This window comes from Nomascus leucogenys, chromosome 23 (genome assembly GCF_006542625.1).
Source record: "Nomascus leucogenys isolate Asia chromosome 23, Asia_NLE_v1, whole genome shotgun sequence".
Classification (NCBI taxonomy): Eukaryota; Metazoa; Chordata; class Mammalia; order Primates; family Hylobatidae; genus Nomascus; species Nomascus leucogenys.
The window spans coordinates 29,174,180-29,196,917 of NC_044403.1; the positions used below are offsets into that span (position 1 = coordinate 29,174,180).

At 48.5% G+C, this 22,738-nt stretch overlaps 1 protein-coding gene and 1 long non-coding RNA gene across 3 annotated transcripts in view; one reads left to right on the forward strand and one right to left on the reverse strand.

The window, feature by feature from the left end:
• The window catches only part of PRMT8 (protein arginine methyltransferase 8), a 102,813-nt gene extending 101,420 nt beyond the window's left edge, over positions 1-1,393 (reverse strand). Inside the window, exon 1 of one of the 2 annotated variants that reach the window (XM_030804637.1) lies at positions 907-1,393. In XM_030804637.1, the coding sequence (XP_030660497.1) occupies positions 907-981 (75 nt within the window). In that variant the 5' untranslated portion in view covers positions 982-1,393. The remainder of the gene's footprint in view (positions 1-906) is intronic. The other variant, XM_030804638.1, reaches the window with a different exon arrangement.
• Positions 1,347-8,848, forward strand: LOC105738862. The gene is made up of 2 exons (XR_004028298.1): positions 1,347-1,432; positions 2,958-8,848. It is a non-coding gene; the product is annotated as an uncharacterized LOC105738862 (long non-coding RNA).
• Positions 8,849-22,738: the final 13,890 nt, after the last annotated feature.

Consider the following 22,738-nt stretch of genomic DNA (forward strand, 5'->3'; position numbering starts at 1 on the left):
GGATCACAGCCTCGAGCCTCGGGACGCAAAGCCCAGCAGGGCTCTCTGCGGCTCAGGGCCAGCTGGAGAGTAGCGAAAAAGGCTGCCGAAGGCGGGGGCCGAGGACACAATTTGCGGAGCTAGAGCGACCTCCTCAAAAGCCCTTGCGGGACGAGTGGCTGCAGACCCATTTCTCACTGCAGCCGGCGGCGCGCAGCCCCCACAGTCCGCGCAGGCTCGGCTGCGGCAGGGGCGGACGCTGTCCCTGGTGCTGAAGGTGGCCGCGGCCCGTGTGCCCTGCCGGGTTTAGCGCCCCAGAGGCGGCTCTGACATCTGAGGATTGCAGACTTCTCTCTGGCCCAGATCTGGGCCGGAGGGTCTGTAGGAGGTGCCCGAATCCTCCCGCCGGCTCGGCCCCCGCGGCCGGGAGCTCTCCGCGCTGCTGCGGGGACGGAGAGCTCGGGGACCGACTCGAGCTTGAAGGGTAAAGCTGAGGCAGCGGCAGATGGTGGTCAAGGCACTGCAGGGAGCAGACCTGGCCCCAGGATTACCCACCCCAGCTCTGCACAAAGCCGGGACCCGGGAGCCCTCACGGAGCCCAGAGGAGAGGGCAGGGGAGCGCGGCTGCCCAGGATTTGGGACTTGGGGGCAGGAGAAGGGAGCAGCGGGTGGCAGGAGAGGGTGATGGGGTGAGAGTGGCTGTTTTGCATTTTCAAGAGGGAGGGGACCTGAGACATGAACTTCCCCCCTACCCCCCACCAACACACACACACACACACACACACACGAGCAGGACGGCAGAAGCAAGCGGGATGAAGCTGGGGAAAGTTTGGCACTCGGTGCTGAGCGGCGGCGGCGGCGGCGGCGGCGCGGTGGTCCGGGTGGGCGGCGGGGTCTCCGAGAGCCCCTGCTCGCTCGCCTCCTTACCTCGGTGTTCTCGGCCGCGTTCTCCGCCATTTTCCTCCTTAGGAGCAGGCAGCGGGAGGAGTGTTTCATGCCCATAAGAGCCAGCAAGGATTTGGTGATACAGAGATAGTAGAGAAAGAGAGAGAGCTGGTGTAGCTTTAAAAGAGAGAGCGAGAGGATGGGAGAAAAAAAATCCAACCCAGCCCCTCTGCTGGAGCGTCAGCCGGCACAGTCAGCCACAGCGGAGTCTGTTCTGCAGTCTCCACTTTGTTTTCCTCCCTTCTCATCTGCTCCGGATTCCTTCACACAGTTTCAAGTTCTTCTCGTGCCCCCGACCCCCTCCCCGCCCCTCTCCACCCGCGCTGCGGGCCAAGCGCGAGGGAAGCAGCCCCGAAGGCTCTGCGGCGGCGGCGGCGGTCGCGGATCCTCTCCAGGCTGCTCGCAAAGTCCGGCCGGCCAGAGGCAGCCGCCAACTCCTCTCAACTTCTGCCGATCCGCTGGGCGAAGCAACACGCTTCCTGCGCGTCTCTCCTAGGGGATGAGCCGGGTGAGTGGGGGCGGGGTAGGAGGTTCGGTGGAGCAGGCGGCGGCTGGGCGCAGACCGAGGGCCCCCAGCGCCCCCGGGCCCGCCCCCTCCCCTAGTCTCCGAGGGTCTCGGCCGCCTCCACTCCCTGACGCTGCACACAACTTGCGTGGAGGCCAGGCCCGCGCGGGGGGCCCAGAGAAAGCCGGCGCCAGGCAAGGCTCTTGCAGGTTCTTAGACCCGGTGCGCGTGCTCCCACCTAGGGCGAGGTCCGGGCGAGACCGGGCCACAGTTAACTCGCACCCTCCCCACCCCGTCCCACCCCAGCTCTCCCGCTCCTCTGCCAGTTCCTGGATCCTTCCTTGGCGAATTACAGTTTGGGGAACGAAGGGGTGGGTGTCTGGATGGGGGAGGGTCCTTAAATCCTTCAACTCTAGGGCTAAGTGTGGTGTCATTCTTTATCCTTTTCTCCTAATCTCTGTACCCAAAGCCCTTGGGACTCCAAGCCCCTTTCAGGCTGAGAGGGAGGGGCAAAGGTGGCGGCCAGAGTGGCTTAGGAAAGAGGGTGGGAGAAAGTCAAATGCGAGACTGCAGTGCCCCCCCACCCCACTCGAGTCTTCCCTGGCAGCCCCCTGCCCACGCATTTCTCTTCTCCCTCCTCACCCTTCCCCCACCATCGCCAGATTTTGAAGTCCCTTTTATGGGAGAGAGGGAGGATGTCACGTACCCGTCAGGATTCTCTTGATCCTTTTTTAAGGGAGTTTGGGCGGCAGCAGGGGGTGTGAATTTTTATACAATGCATTCCTGTCTTCACTTTGAGAGCTTCTTTTTCTCTGTTTTACTGGCCATCTGTCGGGCAGTGGGAGATAGAACAAAAGCGGGGGACCCCACTCTGCCTCTCCCTTTGCAACAGGACACTCAGGCTGACTCCTTAAAACAGCTGTACTTTTAAGCTTTCAGCCTACAAGTCAAGGACTGAGACCTAAAAGATGCTCCCTGAGCACCCGGCTGCCTTCACTTCATCTCTGTACTTGTTTGGGGAGGTCCTTCCCAAATGCCCTATTTGCTTTTATCGTCACCTTTGATAACTGGGGAGTGTGAGCCTGACTGTCCTCAACTAACCCCAGAGTCCATTGAAGAAAAGGGCTAGAATCGTTCTCAGTACGAAACATGCCTCCATCATCCGGTCCTCGGGGAAAGAGAGGATACATTGCACTAAGTAGAGGTGAGAAGTGAGGGATAGAGAGAAGAGAGGATGAAGAATGAGAAGGATGAAAATGTAGCAAGAGACTTGAGTTAATGAGACCGTGTGTGTGTGTGTGTGCATGTGTGTGTGTGTGAAAACTTGAATAAAAAGATGACCTTAACCTCCTTAACCTTTTTCCCTTCTTAGAACACAGACCTGGGTTAGAGTTGGGGGTGAGTGAGCAGAGTCCTTGACAACACCCAGTCGTTCTTCCTGTTCTGTCAACATGCAGAAAGTGGTAGGAAAATAAATGATGTGACTCTGGAGAATGACTTTTACCCTATTGAATTCCTTTTTCTCTAGGCATCTTCTCAGAGACAAAAGATTCTGAGAGACATCTAATCCCCTACCAAAAGTGTCTCAGTGTTTGTGCAATCAAAGGAAATCAGAAATGATCCTCACCGCTCTGTGGTCCAATCCTCTCATTTTACAAATAAGGACCCCAAGATTGGAGAGAGGAGGACATTTGTCCATCGTCCATCAGCAAGCAGAGGACCCAGCTCCCCAGCCTCCTGACTTTCAGTCCAACACTCTGCCCCCACCCAACACTGCTTCTGCTTGTGCATCCCTTCTGTGACTAACCAGGGAGGAGGGGAGCTGAAACAAGCTCCCACCGAAATAGGCTGCTGCCTGTGCGTGATTATGTTGCTATGAGAACCTCAGTGGGTGTGTTTCCTCCTTTCGCTGTTGAAATCTTTTGCTTTGCTTGGCTTCTCCCCAAGCACAGACACGTCTCCCTTTGGAATGGGGAGTGGAGAGGCTGAGATGGAGAGCTATATTTTCATGGCAAGAGTTTTCTATCCCAACCCATCCAACCCAGAGCCAGCCTGGGGCTGTGAGTGAGAAGCCTATGCCACTAGGGTGGTTCCATAAAGGCTGGAGTACAGGTGTGAACTATCTTGAAAGTGGATACTCTAGCCCCCTGTCGAGCTGTCTTAGAACAAAGAGGTGCTGTTCCTGCTATGTAACCACCTAAGAACAAATTCACAAGCAAGCTAATTATTACTTTAAGAGACTAAGTTTGGGGTGATCTGTTATACACCAAGAGATGACCTGAACATTCACTTCTTATGATTGTGAAAAGTGCCTAGGATGCCTAGGACATAGTAGGTACTTGTAGAACTATTTTCTCAGCATCCCCACCATTCCTGTGAATTCAGTCTTTCTCCATCTCTTTTGCAAAATTATATTAGTGTAGTCTTTTACCAGGTTAATTAGTTTAGTCATCCCACAAATAATTTACTAGGCATCTCTTAAATGCCCAGCTCATTAATAGGCACTAGGCTTAACAAGAGGCAACAAAACATACTGAATTGGCCATTGATGAGCTCTTAATGTCGTCATGTTGGATGCTTTTAAAGGTACAGATCTTCTGTAGAAGTCTTAAGGAGATTTTCATGGGAGGCAAGAAAACATGTGGGATGATAAGGGGTTCAGAGAGTTCACTAGGGTGTGAGTCAAATGGGTAGCTTGAAACAATAGACCCTACCAGGTGAAGAGGTTCTGAAGACGCGTTTTATTTATGCAATTTTTCTTATACTAGATCTTCAACACAACAAAAGTAAAGTGCTTAGAACAATGCCTATCTCATGGCAAGTGCACAAATATTACGTCAACATTCGCTAGGCCCTGTCCTAGGCACATGAATTAAATTTTATAGAACACTTGCTAAATCTTATAGCATTTAGCTATACTTACTATATGCCAGAGATTATTCTTGACCTACATGTGTTCTCATGTAGCTCATTCAACAGCTTTTTGAGGTAGATACTATTATCCCCATATAACAGACGAGAAAACAAAAACACAAGGAATTGCCCAAGTGGTAGAGGCAAGATTCAAATCTAGGATACCTGATTCCATAGCATAAACCTCAAGAAGTTGACCAGGTTCAGGGAGCAAGACAGTGGTTCTCAACCTTGGCTATGCAGTGGAATTATCTGGAGAGCTTTAAAAATATCAGTGCTTTAGTTCTACCCCCAGAGAGTATGATTTAGTGAGGTTTGGGCATCAGGATTCTTTAAGCCTCTAATTCTAAGGGACGGTGATGATTGGAGGACAACTGGACAAGAATATCTGGAGACAAAAAGACCTGCAGAGGAAGAAGATCCCTAAGTTACAGAAGATCCGAAACAAGAACCCCACACTGTAAGGAGGTCTATCTCTAACTCAGAGGTTCTTGAGAGGCCTGGACTGGAGGAAAGCTGTGTTGATGATTGGGATGAGACTCTTGGGGAGGGTTATAATTACAAAGGTTATCCAGCTTTGTGAGATGCTGCAGAAGAAGTGAGTTTCCTATTACTGGAAAGGCTCAGTTAGATTAATTGTTGGCCTAGATGCTGTAGAGGCCCCACAAACACCAGAAGGTTGAGCAAGCCCTCTGAGGTTCCACCTTGTGCTGGGACTCTGTAATTCTGTCTCCTGTCAACTCTGAGCCCATGCTGGAACCCCAGAAGGTGAAGACTGTACCATACTTCATCTCCAGGGGCCAACCAACACTTCTTTTGCTGTTGCCCAAAATCCCAGGCCCCTAGAATCAGGAAGCAGCATTTCTAACCTGCGGACCATGCTGCCTGGGAAATCTCAGGCTCTAGCTTGTTCCAATGGTGGTTGCTGCTGAAAAGGGCAATGTATTATGTGGTTTTCTCCTCCTCCTCCCAGGGGACCTCATACATGGCCAGGGTTCACATATGGCCACAGCACACTGCAGTGAATCCATGGCTCCTCAAGAATCAGGCCACAGCCATGATCCATCACCACCTCATGGCAGCTAACCCAGCAGTGTTCTTAGTGTCTTCTGGGTCAGATGGGAGCCAAGCCAAGGCTGCAGCAGCCAGCTACCTGGCTGAGCCTCCAGGCAGCCCCACACCTGGGCTGTTTGTTCTCCTACACAAAAGCCTCTGTGGTCCTATTCCTCCCTAACCCAAGGCCCAATATTTTTAAACTGCATTCCAAAGAACAACTTGCTGAGTGCCACCAGTACCTGCAAAGCAATTTGAGGTGGGATTTTTTTTTTTTGCCATTAAAACCAGAATGTTATTTCTTCCTTGCTCTGATAATGTCTGATTAAATCAATTCACTGTGGTTTTGTGCTGGATATGATACTATTTGCTTTAACAATATCTGGAAGGCATTTTCTTAGTATAATACTTCTGCATTTATAGCTCAATCCTGCTGTTTTATTCTAAAAAGTTGAATACTCTTGTTACCTACCTTTCTCTAAGGATGAGAAAGACCCAAAAGATTATTTTGCTGCCACAACAGAATTAGCTTTTTCTGCTGGGTGGAGGTTGTACACTCTACTCCTTTCCTCCTTTTTAAATCTTTCATTAAGGCTCGCCTTTTTATGGGAAATCTCTCTGGAATCCCTGAAAGCCAACTGGAAGCCATTCAGTCTTTCCAGTGCAATAACTTAGTACATATTTTTTCTATTAACCTTGTATGACTATGGGCCAAGCATGTGCTAAGTATTCTGGACTAAAAGGTGAAGAGACTTATCTCTGCGCTGGTGACCCTTATCTTCCAGGAAGAGTTGGTTGAATGACTAACTGTAATGTACTAACTGTTATAATAGATTTAGGTACTATCGGGGGTCTTATGCATTGGTTCTCATAGGTTAAATATAGCTATAATCGATGGCTTATAGTCAGGTAGGGCCTGCAAGAAGTATCTATTGATGTGGACAGGGAGACCCTGGAGGCTACAGGGCCTCAACCAGAAGCATGGTAGATTCCAAGTGTGGCTGGAGACACATTCTTTTTACCAAGATACCAAAGTTCTTGTATGCCTTGGAAACTTTTATAGATGAGAAGTTTTACAGCCTTTTCTCTCCAAATGCACTATTTACCAATATCACTTGTGGCATAACACATTGTGATCTGCCTTAGCATAGGGCTGATCTCTGGTGCGTCAAGGCAACCCGACCTGAAAATGCACAATGAGTGGAGGTGGCAAAACAAAGCTGTGATTGAGTCCACCTTTTCCTTTCTGGACCGTGTAACCATTCTGATCCCTTTCTTCTCAGGGGATTTTATTTTAATTTAAACTTTGCTAGATTTTTCTTTCATTTAAAACTTCACCCCCTTAAGGTAATATTAACATTTTGCTGTGTACTCTTCTCTATTTTCTGCTCATGCAAATATATATAAGACCTAAGTTATATATATAAAACTGTGTGCTGTTGGTGTATGCTGTATATAAATGGAATCATGTTATATACATTACTCAGAAACTTGCTTTCTTCATTAAACAGTGTATAATGGGCCTCTTTCCAGGTTACTACATGTAGATCCAAGTTATTTTTAAAAGTGTATAACATCTCACTGTATGGATAAACCATACTTTCCAAACAATTCACCTACTGATGAATTTTCAAGTTCTAAGCAATATTTTAATAAATGATTTTTAAATATACCCTTATGAACAGAAGCTTTTATTTTCATATGATAGTTTCCCCCAAAGTGATATTACCTTAATATCCATTGCCAGTTCCTCACCAAATTGTAATTTCTAAGACTATAGCTGGAACAATCGGAAGGTGCAAATCTAATTTTCCTTCCCTTTCCTACCCAACATCGCCCTGGATCACGCACTTGAGGAGGAAGATCCATGAAATAAAAGACGTAATCCTGTTTCAAGTGTGTTTCTATAGCAAGAGCCTTCCAATGCCTGGGGAATGTCTCGTGAGAGATGCTGAGACCTGGGGCATTCTTTCCTAGAGGTCTTTACAGAGAACAGATCACTTCCAATTGCTGGGCAACAGAGCATGGATTTCATGTTACCAAGAAGTACTGTGATCCGAAAAACTTAAGATTTTCTTAATTGGCATCAGTTACCTGTCTCTTAGGTAGAACTACCACAAAGGATACTCAGGCCTGAGGTGCACCCTCTGTTTCCTTTCCTTCCAGAGGCTGTGCCTGCAGTAGAGCCTGGATTGATAGCAGCCTGCCACCCCTGCCCATACCAGTGCCTAGTAGAAGCCCACTCCCTCAGAAACCACACTCCCCACTCCCCAGAAGGTCTTGTTTGACTCCCTTTTAAACCAACATTTTCTGTATTCAGACTTGCCTGTAACAAGTGACCTACCCACTGCCCTCAACCCAAGGAAGCCTTGCCATTTAAAACCTCCCAATGGAGTCTATCAAATGGTGCTTCAAAGTGAGGGAGGCTGAGAGAGCAAGTAAGTGAGATGAAGGAGGCATTTAACAGAGCCTAGGAGAAAGAGCCTTGTGGTCTTACAGAACAGTAAGTTAACCTCTCCATCTGTGTACAAACAGCTTAATGGTGATCACTGCCTGGCTAAGGGGTTGTGAGGATAAAATGAGCCAATGCAGATGAAGCATCTGGCACAGTTCCTGGGACATAGTGTTGCTAACACAGGTGAGTTTCCTTTTCTTCAGCTCTTCCTAAAAGACCGTATTTAACCATAGGAGACAGAGACACAGAGTAATAAGGAGAAAGAACATGACAGCAGGGGTTAGCATGCCTGTGCACTACTAGTCCCAGCTCTGTCATTTAGCAGCCAGGTGGCCTTAGGAAAGTCATTTAACCTTTCTGGGCCTGTTTCCTCCTCTTTAAGAGATTTGCCTGAGACAAACCCTCCATCCTCCTTCTGTTTGCCATTTCATTCATGATGTGGATTATGATGCTAACCACCTCCAAATGACAGCAAAGACTGGTCAGAGGCATCTCAAATCAAAAATTCAACTCTGATGGCCAAAATGAAGGCTGAAGAGCAGAACACACCCTTCTTCCCACTGTAAAACTGATGGGAAGGGAAGTCAGCCTGCCATCAGTTCAGGGAATTACAAAGGTGGCCTGTAAGTAATGTTAATTGCTGTGTTCATTCCAGCACTGGGCTCTAGTTTGGCTTTTCCAGAAGCCAAAAGAGTTGCCATTTTTTAAGAGCCCCATTTCACTCCAGCAGCCTCAACAGTAGTAACCAAGCAGCCATTATAAGTAGTCATCGCTTGATTTCCTCATCACTTGTCAGGAGGCAGAGCTTGATGGGGAAGTCAATGAATTTCTCAGCAATACAGGCTACTGGGCTGTTAAGTCAGCATAACCCCATAGCTCTCAATGATCTATGTCAATACATGAATGACGCAAATCAGCAGATTATTGAAAAAGAATTGCTCTTTGACTCATTGTACGTATATATTTTTACATGCAAATAAAATTTCTACCTGTCTATCGATTCTTGACTACAAAATATATTCAAATTAACGTGCTGCTCAGACATACAGTGATGGTGACAGACCACAGTCCCTAAAGCAGGGGGCCAGGTTGCTGGAGAAGCCAGCCAGAGTCCACATCTTACCAGGCACAATCTACTCTGTGGCTAATTCACCTATGGAGAAACAAAAACCCATGTTTATCCCAGCGTAGCTCTCAACCTCAAGTCTAAATAAATAAAGTGGGGTTAAGGACCATTCAAGTTATTCCACAGGAAAAAAAAAACTATCATGGTTAAGTGACATTTTAAAATCACACAGCAAGAGAAGAGTGGTTTCCATTTCTTGGATCTTCCAGGCATCCATTTATTTCCAACACAGATGTCATTTACAGAGGGAAGGGCTTCCTTCTCCAGGGATGGAAACACTGCAGGCAAGTATGAGAACTGTCTCCTGTGCTGTGGTTCTTTCTGCCTAGGGCCTTGCAGAAGGGAGAGGGAGCCTGGTATCATCAGGAGAGTGACCACAGGCCAAGTACCCACTGCGGACCAGGTGCTGTGCTGTGTGCTCCCTGTGGAGCACACCTACCAATCCCCACAGCAGCCCCAGGCATTATTTACATGGTTACCCCCATTTTACAGATCAGTGAAGGATGGCTCAGAAAGGTTGCTGAACTTGTCCAGGTCACACAGCAAGGTGTGGGTCTGAACATTGCCTAAAAACCTTATCTCCTTGACACCATCAATGGCACAGACCTCAGAGCCACATAGACCTGGCCTTAAATCCAGGCTCTGACAGTTAACTAACTCTATGATCTTGGACACGTTGCTCAACCTCTCTGAGCCCCAAAATTCCCATTTGCCGAAAGACATGGGCCTGGTAAAACCTACTATTATGGGCTGCTATAAATTGCCTAACCCAAAACCAGGCTCATTGTGGACCTCAATAAATGGGAGTAATGACATGTGGCATATGGCTGGAGGTGACAGGCTCAACCCAGCAAAACTGCATCTGTTGTTCAACTCTCAGGCACACATACAAGTGTAAAAAGGACACCCCAGCCCCAGAGGCCAGAGTAGCTGTCAGCCTGACAATGGCTTTCGACAGGGCAACTCCACTTAAGTGACACCTATCAACCTGTGTTCTTGCTGCAGTTCTTTCTGTCACATCCACTTAGTAACTTCTCTAAGTTGGTGTCACTCCAGCTTGCATACCATATTTGCAGGTGTTGAAGACACAGCTTTTTATTTTTTAACTTCTAGAAAACTGAGCTTACATACTGCCCAGATCTGCTATGCAACGACATCAGGACTTAGTTAATGCATCCTGAGCAAATGTGGGCTTCATCACAGGAAGGAAGGAAAGATCTAGCACCTTGGCAAGTGGCTGGTGGAGGAAGGAGGAGGAGAATAGTATCAGAACAACTTTGCATATATGCCCCAAGTCTTTTCCAACTTACAAAGATGGTCTTTTCTTTTCTTCCTTTCGCCTTCTTTTTTAAAACCAATCTATTGTCATCTCCTGCAGGATAGTCCATGCTACACTGGGATTAATTTAAACTGAACATCTGTACCTTTTCCTCCTGGCCCATAAAACAAGCCCTAGAAGGTTCAAGTCAGAGTTTGTGACTGGAGGGCTCTGAGCAAATCTTGCCCTTTTCTTCAGCCTCATTTTATCTCAAGTTCGCTAAGACAAAGATTGGGCCTCTCCCTTCCTTCCCCGGATTGAATAACAGAGTCCCTGAAGCCATTCTCATCACTATCCTTTTGCAGACAGAGTTTGGCACAGACTTTCTAGTCACGTAGAATCATAGCCTAAATTTGGTTGCATTCGAAGGGAAGAGCTTGGGCCCGTGAGCTTCTGGGCCCCTTTGGTCCATCAGCATCTCAGGCAAGCTTCTAAGGATCTAAAAGGAGCTCGAGTATCACCAGGCCATGACAGCTAGTGTCACACCATGTAACAATTGCCCAAAGTTCTTCTTCTGGGCCCCTCTTGAGACAAAGCTCCCCGCCACCAAGGATTTCCAGGAGACCCTGCAGGACCACAGCATAGGTTCACGTCTTCTTCACCTCTGGCTGCCCTCAGTCAATATTCCATAACCTCGAGGTTGCTTTCAGAAGCCCTACTGTTGCCCGCATTAACAGTGTCCCTCATGAGGTGGTCGAGGGCTATGCCAGGGCTGCTGCATCCCAGTACTCTCAAAGCTGGATGTTGGGCAGAATCGGATGAGCCCCAACCCCCACTCCTTGTGTTCAGAGTTCCAAGGCTCTTGGAGAAGCGCCCTTTCAGTTTCTGGCCCTAACTCTTCCATTCCTCTGTAAGGGCACAAAGCCAGTGTCAGGGTGGAGTGCAGATGACACCCCCTCCCCTCTGTTGTCTAGGTCTTTTGCCCAATCTTCCACTCACAGGATAATAAGACAGACTTCTCCTCTCTTGAGCCATAGACAAAAGTGCCCATAAAGGTCAATCCATGCAAGTGAAGCCTTCGGGGAGGAGAGAGGGCACCTGTTACAGAGAAAGCACTGGGCTGGCTGCTCTCAGATAGTATGTGGGGTGGGCAGCCCTGCCTCTCCCTCTGGGTTTCCTTGGGAAGGGGATTTCCCAGCAATGTGCCTGGGTCATGGTCTGTCTTCTGCATTTGGTCAGGCAGATAGTAGCATTTATCAAATATCTACAAAAGAGTGGACCCACCTCACATCAGTCTCACATGCATCCTCCCATGTGAACTCCCTGTCCTGGCCCCTCCTCTAGACCACCACCACCACTTGTGGGTATCAACTCTCAGAGGAACAGCCTTTCCTGTTTATTAGCTATCAACACTTAGCTTTCCCAGAGGGATTTCTGTTTCAAAAGGAGATTCTGGAAGAAAGCCTCCTAAGCTCAAGTTACAAGAGAAAGAATCTAATGGTGGGAGGTCAAGCACCAGTTACAGGCTGGTGTGAGCATGATTTTGGGGGTGGAAGTTCACCCTGCACTCTTTAAAATCATGTTACACTGGTATTTAATTCTGCCTGCCAGTAAGTTATGCCCTGGACTATAGGCATCAGAGAAAGCATGAAGCTATAAGAAAGTGGGCGAGTTGTGGGGGTGGCCGGGAGGAAGCATTGAACTAAAGTCAGGAGAATCAAATTCTAGTCCCAGCTCTGCTGCAAGTTACTGGAGACCTCAGGGAAGGTGGGTGTCAAGAAAAAGACCCCTGAGAAATGGGGGTGGGGAGTGGTTAAGGCATGCTTCTGCCCTTAGAGTCCCTCATATTCCTGGTTTTCATTTCTTCCTCTATAATGTAAGAAGTTTGGACAAGTGGAATTTGTCACTTTCAACTCTTCCATTCTAAGATTGTGAACCCTGTGACTGGCATTCAGAGTACAGATACTGTCCCCAGTTCTTGGAACAAGCAAGGGGGAAGAAGGAAGAAGTACTGGGAAAGCCTGTGCTCTGGGGCTCAGGCACTTGGGCCTCGAGAATAACCAACCCTACCTATCTTCCAGGTTGCTTTTCTTTAAAAAAATTGCTTTAAGCTTTAATTTAAATACCGCCTTTTCCCCATGAGGAGCTCAAATGCTCATGGTCTTTGGGCAGAAATCATCTGTTTTAAAATATGTCATTCAAGCCAGGCTTGCAGAGAAGATCTTTCTAAATAGAAATTTTAAAGAAATATGCTTGTCAGGGTTTGTCCATTATCCATGTCCATGGAAGAGGTTTGCTGATTAAATGCATCTGTAGACTGCTACTTCTGGGTATCATTTTGCCAGGCGACCCTAAACAACAGCCTGTCCCTCTCCCATCCTCCCCTTCACACGTCTTAACCTTCTCTACTTCCACCATAGTTTCCTCTCGTTCTGCTCAGCTGGTTTTAAGTGGATATATAGTGCATGATGCATGAAAAAAAATCTGAGAGTAGAAACTGACACTAACATGTAACAAAAAAAAACTCTCTACAGCAGGTTCAAGAACCAAGAGGCCTTCTTATTCCTAGGCAAAGATGGCATAAGGCCAAGTGCATTCAGTGCTCTATGGGGTGGGGAAAATTCTCAGGCTCGCCCTTTCCATAAGTCATAGTGGGTCTGCAGAGGAGTGACTTCACCGTTCTTGGTCCACAGCAAGAAATGCAGGAAAGCCTTCCCAAGAGATGCTACAGTAGCTGCTTCTTTAGGGGAGTATGTTTTTTTTTTTTTTCTTAAAAAATTGAGACGATGGCTATCTGAGGAAACTGGTTCAAATTCTATCCTCTCCAGAGCCAAGAGACAGGACATAACAGCTTCTTCTAGGTTGTACAGCCTATGATGACAATAAAAGGACTAAAATAACATTAGCCAAGTCCATGGGGCTTTTTTGAACACAATCATTTAGGCACAGTGTCCAGTCTCCTTCCTATCTGGAGAGCCAAGGGGCAATGGTGGAAGAGCCAAGAGACAGATGCCTACCCAGGTGAAGGAAGATCGAGGGGGCTCTGTTCCATGGAGGGCCAGGCCCAAGTGAGAGCTGGGGGGATGCCATGGGGAGGCACGAACCTGTGCTGGGAACATTAACCTCACTTGGTTTTCTCAAACCCAATTAGGCAGAAGACAAAAATTTGAGGGGGAAGAATTACTTTAATAACCTGCGAATTTTCAAAGAGCCTCCAAACTATCCTCTGTGCAGAAGCCTGCCAGGGAATCCAGGCCACTTCCCAGTCAGAGCCTGCTGTATCCTGACTCTGACTCTGGTCACCTGTGAGGCCGCCCCATGGCCTCCTCTCTCTCGCACCTGCCCAGGAAGCTTACCCAGGTGCTTACAGCAGCACGTACAGCCTCCGACAGCAACTTTTACTTTCTTCTTAATGCTTCCCTGTAACTTTTATTTTTTAAAACTAACTGTGGAATCATTGACCTAGTGACTGATTTCAAGTAGATGCCGACCTTGGCACCTGATGGTGATCTCAGGCCCCAGGAGGGCAGCTTGCACTTGCCTCTCTCTATTGCTTCAGATTCCCCAAGGATTGATAAGCTGGAGAGAGACCCTAATATTTTCCATTAACAACAGGTGCCCACATGAGCTAACACCCATTGGTGGCTCCTGACTTCAACTTTTTAACCCTTCTGAAATATTAGGAAAATTCAGATTCTAGGGAATGGAATAGGCCCTTGTCAGTGCAAGAAGAAAGTGAATCTTATTCCTCCGCTGCCTTAGAAGCACCTAGAGAAGCTCAGGAATATATGGTCTCCTTTCATGTCATCTGAGGGAAAGCCAAGGTACAAGGTTCTCTTCTGCAATTCACCCTTACCATCAAGGAAGCAGTCACAACAAGAAATGAACCATGGCTTCCTTCAGAAGGTGGAGGGGCCCAAGCCAAGGTTCTGTAGAACAAATCCCTGCATGGCCTGGCAGGGTGGACCACAGGGTATCGTCTACAACCTCATGATTAGATAGATAGATAGATAGATAGATAGATAGATAGATAGATAGATAGATAGACAGACAGACAGACAGACAGACAGATAGATAGATGATAGATGGATCAATAGATATAAATATATGATAGATAGGATGAAGACTCCATTTGTTTCCATTGGAGAGTTCAGTCTACTCCTTTTCATTAATTATGTGGCTACTTCCTCTCAACTCACCCAGGCCCTGTCCTGTCCTCAAAGTCTGATTAAGTTTCCAAACCTTTCCTGAGGCCTCCCAACCCATAGGAAATCTTCTTTTTCTTCTTTACACTCTTAGAGCATTATAGATGGTGCCACCCATTCTGACACCTATAGAGGACCATCCTCCTCTAGCCAGAAGTTACATCCAACTACTGTGATTATACAGAACACAACCTAAGAGAAAGGAAGGAAAACACCCTCAAAAAGGTAGGAGAATATTTATTCCATTATTCATGCAACACCCAACCACCAAACCAGAGCTTATTAACTTTGAGCTGGATATAAAGTTAAGCTTGCTCATAAAATAGTTCTCTTGTTCCTCCAAGTCAGTCTTCAGTCTTAATGGTTACAGCCCATTCGGGTACAGGAGCAGTGGGGACTTTATATAATGAGAAACGATTGCCAGTGGTTTGGAAGGAAAAAGCACCAACAATCAGAAAAGGTTGAGGGATATTCAAGGAAGGGCAAGTTTGGCCCAAACTATCAAAAAGAGATAAACTTGTGTTCTGTGAATTCTTTCTTAGGAGGCAGAGGAGGGTATCTTTTTAAAAATCTCTATCAGAAGTGTTCAAATAAAACATTTCAGAACTCAACGTCAATAAGACTACACGATGCAAGAAAATCCAGGTGCTTGGGGCACCTCACGTCCAAGCCAAGATAAAGAAAACTCAAGCCACCTCCCCCTTCCTTGTTGTACAGGTACTTGGCTATTTCAGGTTATACCTCTTGGTTTCTCACTGTACGCTCCAAAGGACAGGCCATGCCTTCTGTTTCATTTCCCTCTCAATGCCCAGTCCAGTGCAGAGCACTTAGAAGGTATCTACACACTCGTTAAGTGAATAAATGAATGAATGAACACGTCTCAGTTCTGATTCCTTCCTCTAATATTTTAGTCCCACTGGCTTTTATTACTTTGGAGAATGACCAGGAAACAGATTTCTAAAAATAATTTTTGAACTAGGTAGCCTTGTTACTAGACCACAGTTTCAAGAGCGTCAGTTGTCTGCAGCCCACCAGTCCTCATCACCCCAACTTTGAGCTTCTCCTCTACAAATAGAAGTTCCCGAACAAAACAGTGCAGGATACTGATTCTCTCTAAAATGCTTCCCAATTTCTCCATGGCCTGGACCTTGTGGGCCCAGCTCTTGAGGGGCTCTCCTCTCTCCACCACTCACCAAGTGGACAGACTCGAAGCCCAGTGCCTTCTTAGTTCACAGTCTTGCTGCATGCATAGGTGCTCACATCCAAACCCACAAATGTAGCTGCAGACACTTTGACAGGTAGACAGGAGAAAGAATACAAGAAGCTGCTATTGAAGTTCCCAGGTAAGGCATCCTTCCACTGGCTCTTCTGATTTAGCCCAACCTGAAGAGAACTCTGCCTGAGAAAGCTTTTTTTGCAAAGACTCATCCAGTCCACCTTGTCTCATGACCTTTCTGCAGAGCGACGAGCAAAACTCCTATCCTAAGAAAGAGAGATGGGAAAGGGAGAGGGAACACATGCGCGCTAATGAGCCAGGGATGAGGCTCTTGTTGAAAGGCCTAGAGCACCTGTGGGCCTTCCAGACAGATGCAGACCAGCTCACAGGCACTTCCCTGGTTCACTGTTTATGTACCTGCCAATAACAAAACCTAATTCAAGCAGAAAATCAGATTCCTCGAAAGAAATGGTCTGTCTGAGACCAGCAGACGCAGGCTCCCAGTACCCAACAAGCCCACGTGTCTGGTACCCTACATAGATGAGAGCTCATCCTGTTTTAAAGACCTCTGCGGAAAGATTACAAACTCTCCGATTTCCAAAAACATCTTGACTTCTAGCAAGGAGTGTTGATGTGTGTCTGGCCTAAACCACTCACACTTAGAGCTGAAGCTCCCTTCAGATTGCTTGGTTCCCAGTAGGGCTAGAAAGTGTCTGGCTCTTTGCTCTGGGAACTCAGTGTTCAGAAGGAAAATGAAGTCATTTTTATTATCAGTCTTGGGACCTGTTACTCAAATGAGATCTTCCCTCTATAAAGGTATCCAGATCCTGAAGGCTCTGCTGAGTTTCCAGCCCAACACTATTTCTTAGCAAATTATAAGAAAGGCAATTTTGAAAGCTCTGACATGGAAAAGGTGTCTAAAAACAGAAATGGAGGCATAGAATTCCTGACTCCTCAGCCCCGTCATTTTCCACATACATCATACACCCACAGGATGTAGAAGAGAATAAGCATAACAAACAAGAGTGTTCTGGGACACCAGGCCGCCTTCCACCTCCCTCCCCAAGAATCAGCAGCTGAGGCCCCCCATCCCGACCCTCCCCCTCCACACCCCATGGTACTGGAAGGGAGGCCCTGGTCAGGCCCTTTCAGGACAAGGAACGGGGAGCTATCTGCAGAGGCCTTGCAATCTGCCTCCACTTCTGTTACAGACCAAAAGTGGCAAATACCCCAGTGATGTCTAACAACTCAGGAGGTGGTAGCATTCTCTAGACTTAAGGACGCTGCGGGCAGAGGGCTGGTGAGCCAGCCTGACCCGGATCCCGAGGCAGAAAAAGTCCCCAGAGTTCCCTCTAACTAAAAACAGGCAGGCTCACTTGTGATCTGCTGGAAAGTGATGTTCTGAGACTCTCTGACCTGCCTGAAAACTGATTGAAAAACAAAACCTAAAACCAGTTTGGTGGTAAAAGTCAGTCCTTATCTGACAGTCCCTGGGGCAAATGTCCACAATTCTCCCAGCCAGCCAGAAACAGAAATCGTGCATTTCCTGTGGGACTTTGCTCTGCCCTTCCCCTCACAAACTTCCTCAGCCTCCTGCCCACAATGTCCCCCCCTCCTTCATGACTGCCACCACTCCAGGACCTCCAAGCCAACCCAAGATGCTCCACAGCCACTGGGTTTGGTTTGCACTAGGCCAAGTGAGGACCCAGCCCACCTCCTGTTAGACTTCCCTTCTTTTAGTGGCCAGGCAGTCAGCCAGAAGACACATGATGACAGTCGCCTGTCTGCTAATTCTACAGGTCACCACGCCGCTGGGAGCCTACCCTCAGGGGGCCTAGCCTCACAGTGTGCGGGTGGGCTGGATGACAGCCACTGTGCCTGAGAAGAGCAGAACAATAACCAAGAAACAATGAGAGCAAGGGCGTTTGAATGCCATCTGGATGTGAATTCCATGTTTGTCCATCCAGCAAATGTTAACTGACAGCCTAATATGTCAGGTCCTATGCTAGGTACTGGGGATATGAAGATAAATAAGACATGATTCCTACCCTTGAGGAGATTCCTTGCAAGGGAAGAGCACTTGAGAGGGAAGGCAATTGCAAGATGAGAAAGTGAAGGCCTTATGGGGGCATGCAGACTGCCTTGGAACCTTTAGGAGAAGCAGCTCATCTTGCTGTGCTTAGGAGAAACTTCCAGCAGGTCATTCCTGAAGGGAACCTTCAATGATTGTGAGGAGTTAGTCAAGCAAAGAGGAGGAAGGCCAGGGGAGAACATGGGGTCTGCACAGTGTCAGCTGGTGGAGATGAGGCATGGCTTCTCTGGGGAGGACAAGCCCCTCAGGATGGCTGGAGCAGAGAGCATCGGGTGAAAAGCCGACAGGAAGAGACAGGTGGGGGATGGGCTGGGAGCAGAAACCACGGGTCCCGCCATGCCAGGTGGCTGCAACAGAGAGAAAAAGGCAAATGCAAAAACAAAGGTGTAAAAGTGTGCATTTTATCCTCTCTACACTCGTGAGGCAGGCAGGGTACCTCCATTATATACAAAAGAACACAGAAGCTTATAGAGGCTAAGTAACTTACTCAAAGTCACACAGCAAAAACGCTGCCAGGATCTGAACCTGGGCCTATCTGAGCCCCTCTCTCCAAGTGCAAGCCCCTCACCATGTGACATGAAGGGACTTGGATGCCCCACTAAGGAATTTGGACTTTATCCTGAAGGCAGCGGGGTTATCTTGAAGAATCTCAAGCAGGAGTAGGGCAGGGCATGAGCCAATTTGCATTTGTAGAAGCTCATTCAGGCAGCTGTGTGAATGGACTGGGGGAATCCACAAACCCAGAAGAGGAAGAGTTGAGTGGCCGTTGTGTTAACCCCAGCAAGTGATGGCAGGGTCTGGAGTGGATGGGAGCAGCAGGGATGAAGAGAAGGGTGACCTCCACAGAGAGTGAGAAGGTGGGCCGACGGGACGATGACACAAGGATGGGGTGTCAGCCTGAAGGAGAAGGAACTGCCCAGGATGAGAGGGAGAAGCAGGGAATGCGCCCAGCTAAACTAAGGCGAGGCTGGGGCTCATGTGATGATTGATTTGGCCAACTGGGTGGTTGGAGACAATATTTACCAACATAGGGAATAAAGGAGCAGAATAAAGGAGAGGATTTGGGGGTGAGAGAAGGAACTTTGTTGTGGGGGTGGCCAAGAGGAGATGCCCAGGTGACAGGTGGCTGTGCAGACCTGGTCCTTAGGAAATACATTTCGGCTTTAGATCCCAGTGGGGAGTTGTCAGCAACACAGGGGTCATTGGACCTTTGAAGAGAATCAGCTCACCCAAGGAGAAAGTATTGATTGGGAACTGCAGAGAGCACAGGACTCTGGAAACCCCCGATCTTTAAGTGAGGTGGGCAGAGGTAGAGGCTCTCAGGAAGAAGGCTGAAGAAGACCAGCTAGAGAGGTAGAGGAGAACCAGAGGCAGCACCATTGGGGAAGTCGAGACAGGAGACCCTTCTGGGTGGAGCGATCAGCGGCATCCCATGAAGAAGCCTGGAGGTCCATGAGGCCTGAGAAGCTGTGTCTGTTGGGTTTTATGATCCGAAGGTCAGCAGGGATTTCAGTCCAAGGGGTTGCATGGAATGTTCTTGGGGAGAGGGGGGCTGTGAAAGTCAGATTGTGAGGGTTGAGAAGTGAGGGAGGGGAATATAAAGACAGTGCACGCAGGTGATGCTTTCAAGAACTTTCTACTGTATATAGAAGTGATGATGAGGCCACAGTTTCATAGGGACAAAGGGCTGAGAGGGGGTCTTGTTATAATTCCATTGAAAGAGCCTGGGGCATGTTTGAATGCCAGTGGGGAAGAGCTGGAGGCGGGGTGGGAAGGGCGTGGTGAGGGAGATACAAAATATGAGAACTGGTTGGTTTGGGCACCACTGGTAGAATTCCCCTCATATTGGATCCTGGTCCTTCCCAGCGCTTCCCCAAGACCTAGCTTCTGGAACACAGCCCCTGCCTGCCAGACATTTTAGCCTGGCCCTGGCTCCACAGCCTCCCTAGTTCCCTGGGTGGTGAAGAGAAGACATGGAGCTTTGGACCTCCCATTCATTTCCCTCTCTCCACCACAGTCAAGCAGCTAAGTGTCCCAGGCTTCTCCATGCACCCCGCATGTGGGGACCGAGATGCTCTGACCCTCCTATCCCCTTGAGCCAGCCTAATAATTACAGCCATCAAAGCTCACTGGGTCAGGCCCTGTGCTAGAAAACACAGAGTCACTTGGACTTCCCAAAGAACTTCGAAGTGTGCATTATCTTAGCCTTACAATTGAGGGAAAGGAGGCTCAGAGAAGTTAAGTAACTTGTCCCAATGTCACACAGTTTGCAAGCGGCAGAGCCGGGATTCAAAGTGAGGCCTTTCTTACACCAAAGCCAAGCACCTTTACCCACTCCTGTCCTGCCTTCAGTGAAGGGCTGCTGACAAATTCAGGTTTCATTTATTCATCCATCCATTCATTCATTTATCAAACAGTTAAGCATTTACTATGCTCACAATACTACTTGGAAATTTAGAAATGTAAAGTTTAGCATAACAAGGAAAAGGCTTAGGCCAGCTGGAATGTCAAGCAAACAGAGGCCCTGGGGAAGCCATTTCACAGGGCAATCTGTGGGTCACCTCCTGTAGCCAGAAGGAACACCACACACCTTTCCGATCATCTTTTCTTGTTCTCAGTTACAGAACCGCCTGACATTGGCTGCAACCTGATGGGGAGATCTGACTCAAGAAACAGTAAGACGGCCGTTGATGTCCCGCCCACGCACTCTGTAGAAGCCTTGGGAATCTTTTCAAAGCACTGCCCCCACCCGCCGCCCGAGAGCATCATGACTTCTGTTGCTGGGACAAAGGTTCAGACAGGCCAAGTCTTGGGAGACCTGCTCTTCCCTCATTCAACATTCCCCTACCCTCACCCTCCTACCTTACCATCAATGTAAGCAGAGAAAGCCCCTCTACAGGGCAAAGAAGACCGTCCTTGGCAAGCCCACCATCCCAGCTGCAGCTGATTCCACCAGGGATGGGCGCCTGCCTCCAGCACAGTTGTGTCTTGGCGGCCCAGCATGGAAGTGGGTACTTACAAGGGCCATGGTGACCAATTGGCCTCATTAAATTCTCTCAGTAAGTGTGAATGTGAGAGAAAAGGCAGCTGCTAGTGTGACTAGAGGCTAAAAGTCACACAGAGCAGAGCCATGAACATGCAGAAGTTGGGGTGAGCAGATGCCCTATGCTGGTGAAGGGAGCCCAGGGGTTGGGGGGCTCAGGGCCAAGTGGGGTGACCGAAGAGGCATCGTGCTGGGAAGATGGGGAGATAACCAGATCCCCGGAGCCCTGCAGACCCCGAGTCCTGGTCCAGGCTCTGAAAACAAATCTGCCCTTGGTGTTTATGGAAACCTGAGGATTGGTGGCCTGCTAATTTCCAGAAATATCCTTACCATAAATCCCCATTGCTGACAGTAACCTGGGAGGGTCTCTGTGGCCCTGAGGGAGTCTGACTGATACTTAGGCTCTAAGCACCTGGGGTTTGCAGAGAGAGTAGGGGAGAGCTGGGAGCAGAGCAAGCCACTACATTCCCACTCTTGACTGTTTTCATTCCACCCTGCCCCTCATTCCTGCTACAGTGACAGACTGCACCCACCCAGAAGGAAGCCCTCGGTCAAGGATTTGGGTCTCAGTCCAATCTTTCAGTGCAGCCTTCAGACAGGCACCTCTGTCACTACCACTTGCTGCTCTATGAAGAAACCACCGCTCCTTCTGCTCCTCTGAGCCCTGCGTCACTTGGTTCCAGGCCCCTAGAGCTTAAGACATGGGTCGCCATCTCTGTTTTCACCCCCAGGTTCCGCCCAGGGTGGCCTGAAGGAAAGCCCCACTATCAGAGTGGGAGTCGTCCCGTTAAGCCTGTCTTTTTCAGGAGCAGGTTTGAATGGTCATCTTTAAAAACTCCAAAATACTTAGTTTACAAAGCAGGCCCTGTGTCCCAGAGCTTGCGGCAAGTGGGGACCTTAGGTGAAACTGCCTGAGTGTGGAAGAGGCGATGTTCAGCTGAAGAGATAATCTGAATTCACCAGGCTGATGTGGATAGAATGCGGGTCCCAGTTCTGTCCCTCCATCCCTGAGGCCCCTCCCCATCCCCCGCCCTGGACACCCTGACCACAGAGGCAGTGCTGTGTGCCAGCCTCACTCCTGCATATTCTGGAGACCCTGTTCCAGGACGGAGGTTTCCCCACACCTGCCCCATGCCTCCCACTCAGCAAACTCCAGTGGGCAGAACCACGCCAGCAACGGCTTCACAGCGAGGTCCCGGAGGGACGGAGCTCACAGACCTCCCACTTACTGAGAAAAACACGGTAGACAGCCTGGGGAAGGGCAGCAGCTTCAAACAGAGCCCCCACCACATCCCCTGCCCAGCCCCCACCTTCCGGCCCCTTCCCTCCACCTGGACTTAGCCTTGTCCTGAGTCCCTGTGTAAGAACACGTTGAGTCCTATAGAAAAATAACCAAAGTGAGAACAACTGGTACAGTTGCCATGAGGCCCTGGATGCCCAGAGGACTGGAGGCTTTGACGCCCTCTGACTCGGCCCCTCGCAGGGGATCCTGAGGACTATGGGGGTGTTTGCCTCTCCACACACACAGAGCATCCCATTCCCTGGCTGCCACTCCACATGGATTACCTTCCTACACCAGAGGTTTCAATATTTCTTTAAAAGGTTGGCAATTTTGAAGTGGTTTTTTGTACATGTATTCGTTATAATCCACTCCTCTGCTTTCTTATAATTGAGCGTTTTGAAAATAATTTAACCTCATGGATACATATGTAACAAACCTGCACATTGTGCACATGTACCCTAAAACTTAAAGTATAATAATAATAAAAAAAAGAAAATAATTTAACCTTTTCATCATGACTTGGGGTCCTGATGATGAACACCGTCATTGTGTTGAGGTGTCATTTCCCCCAGGGTGCAGGGACCACGTCTCAGTCCCTGTGTGCTCCTCGGCACCTTGGCCAGCACGTGATGATGCTGTGTGTGCATCTGCGGGGTTGCACTGAAG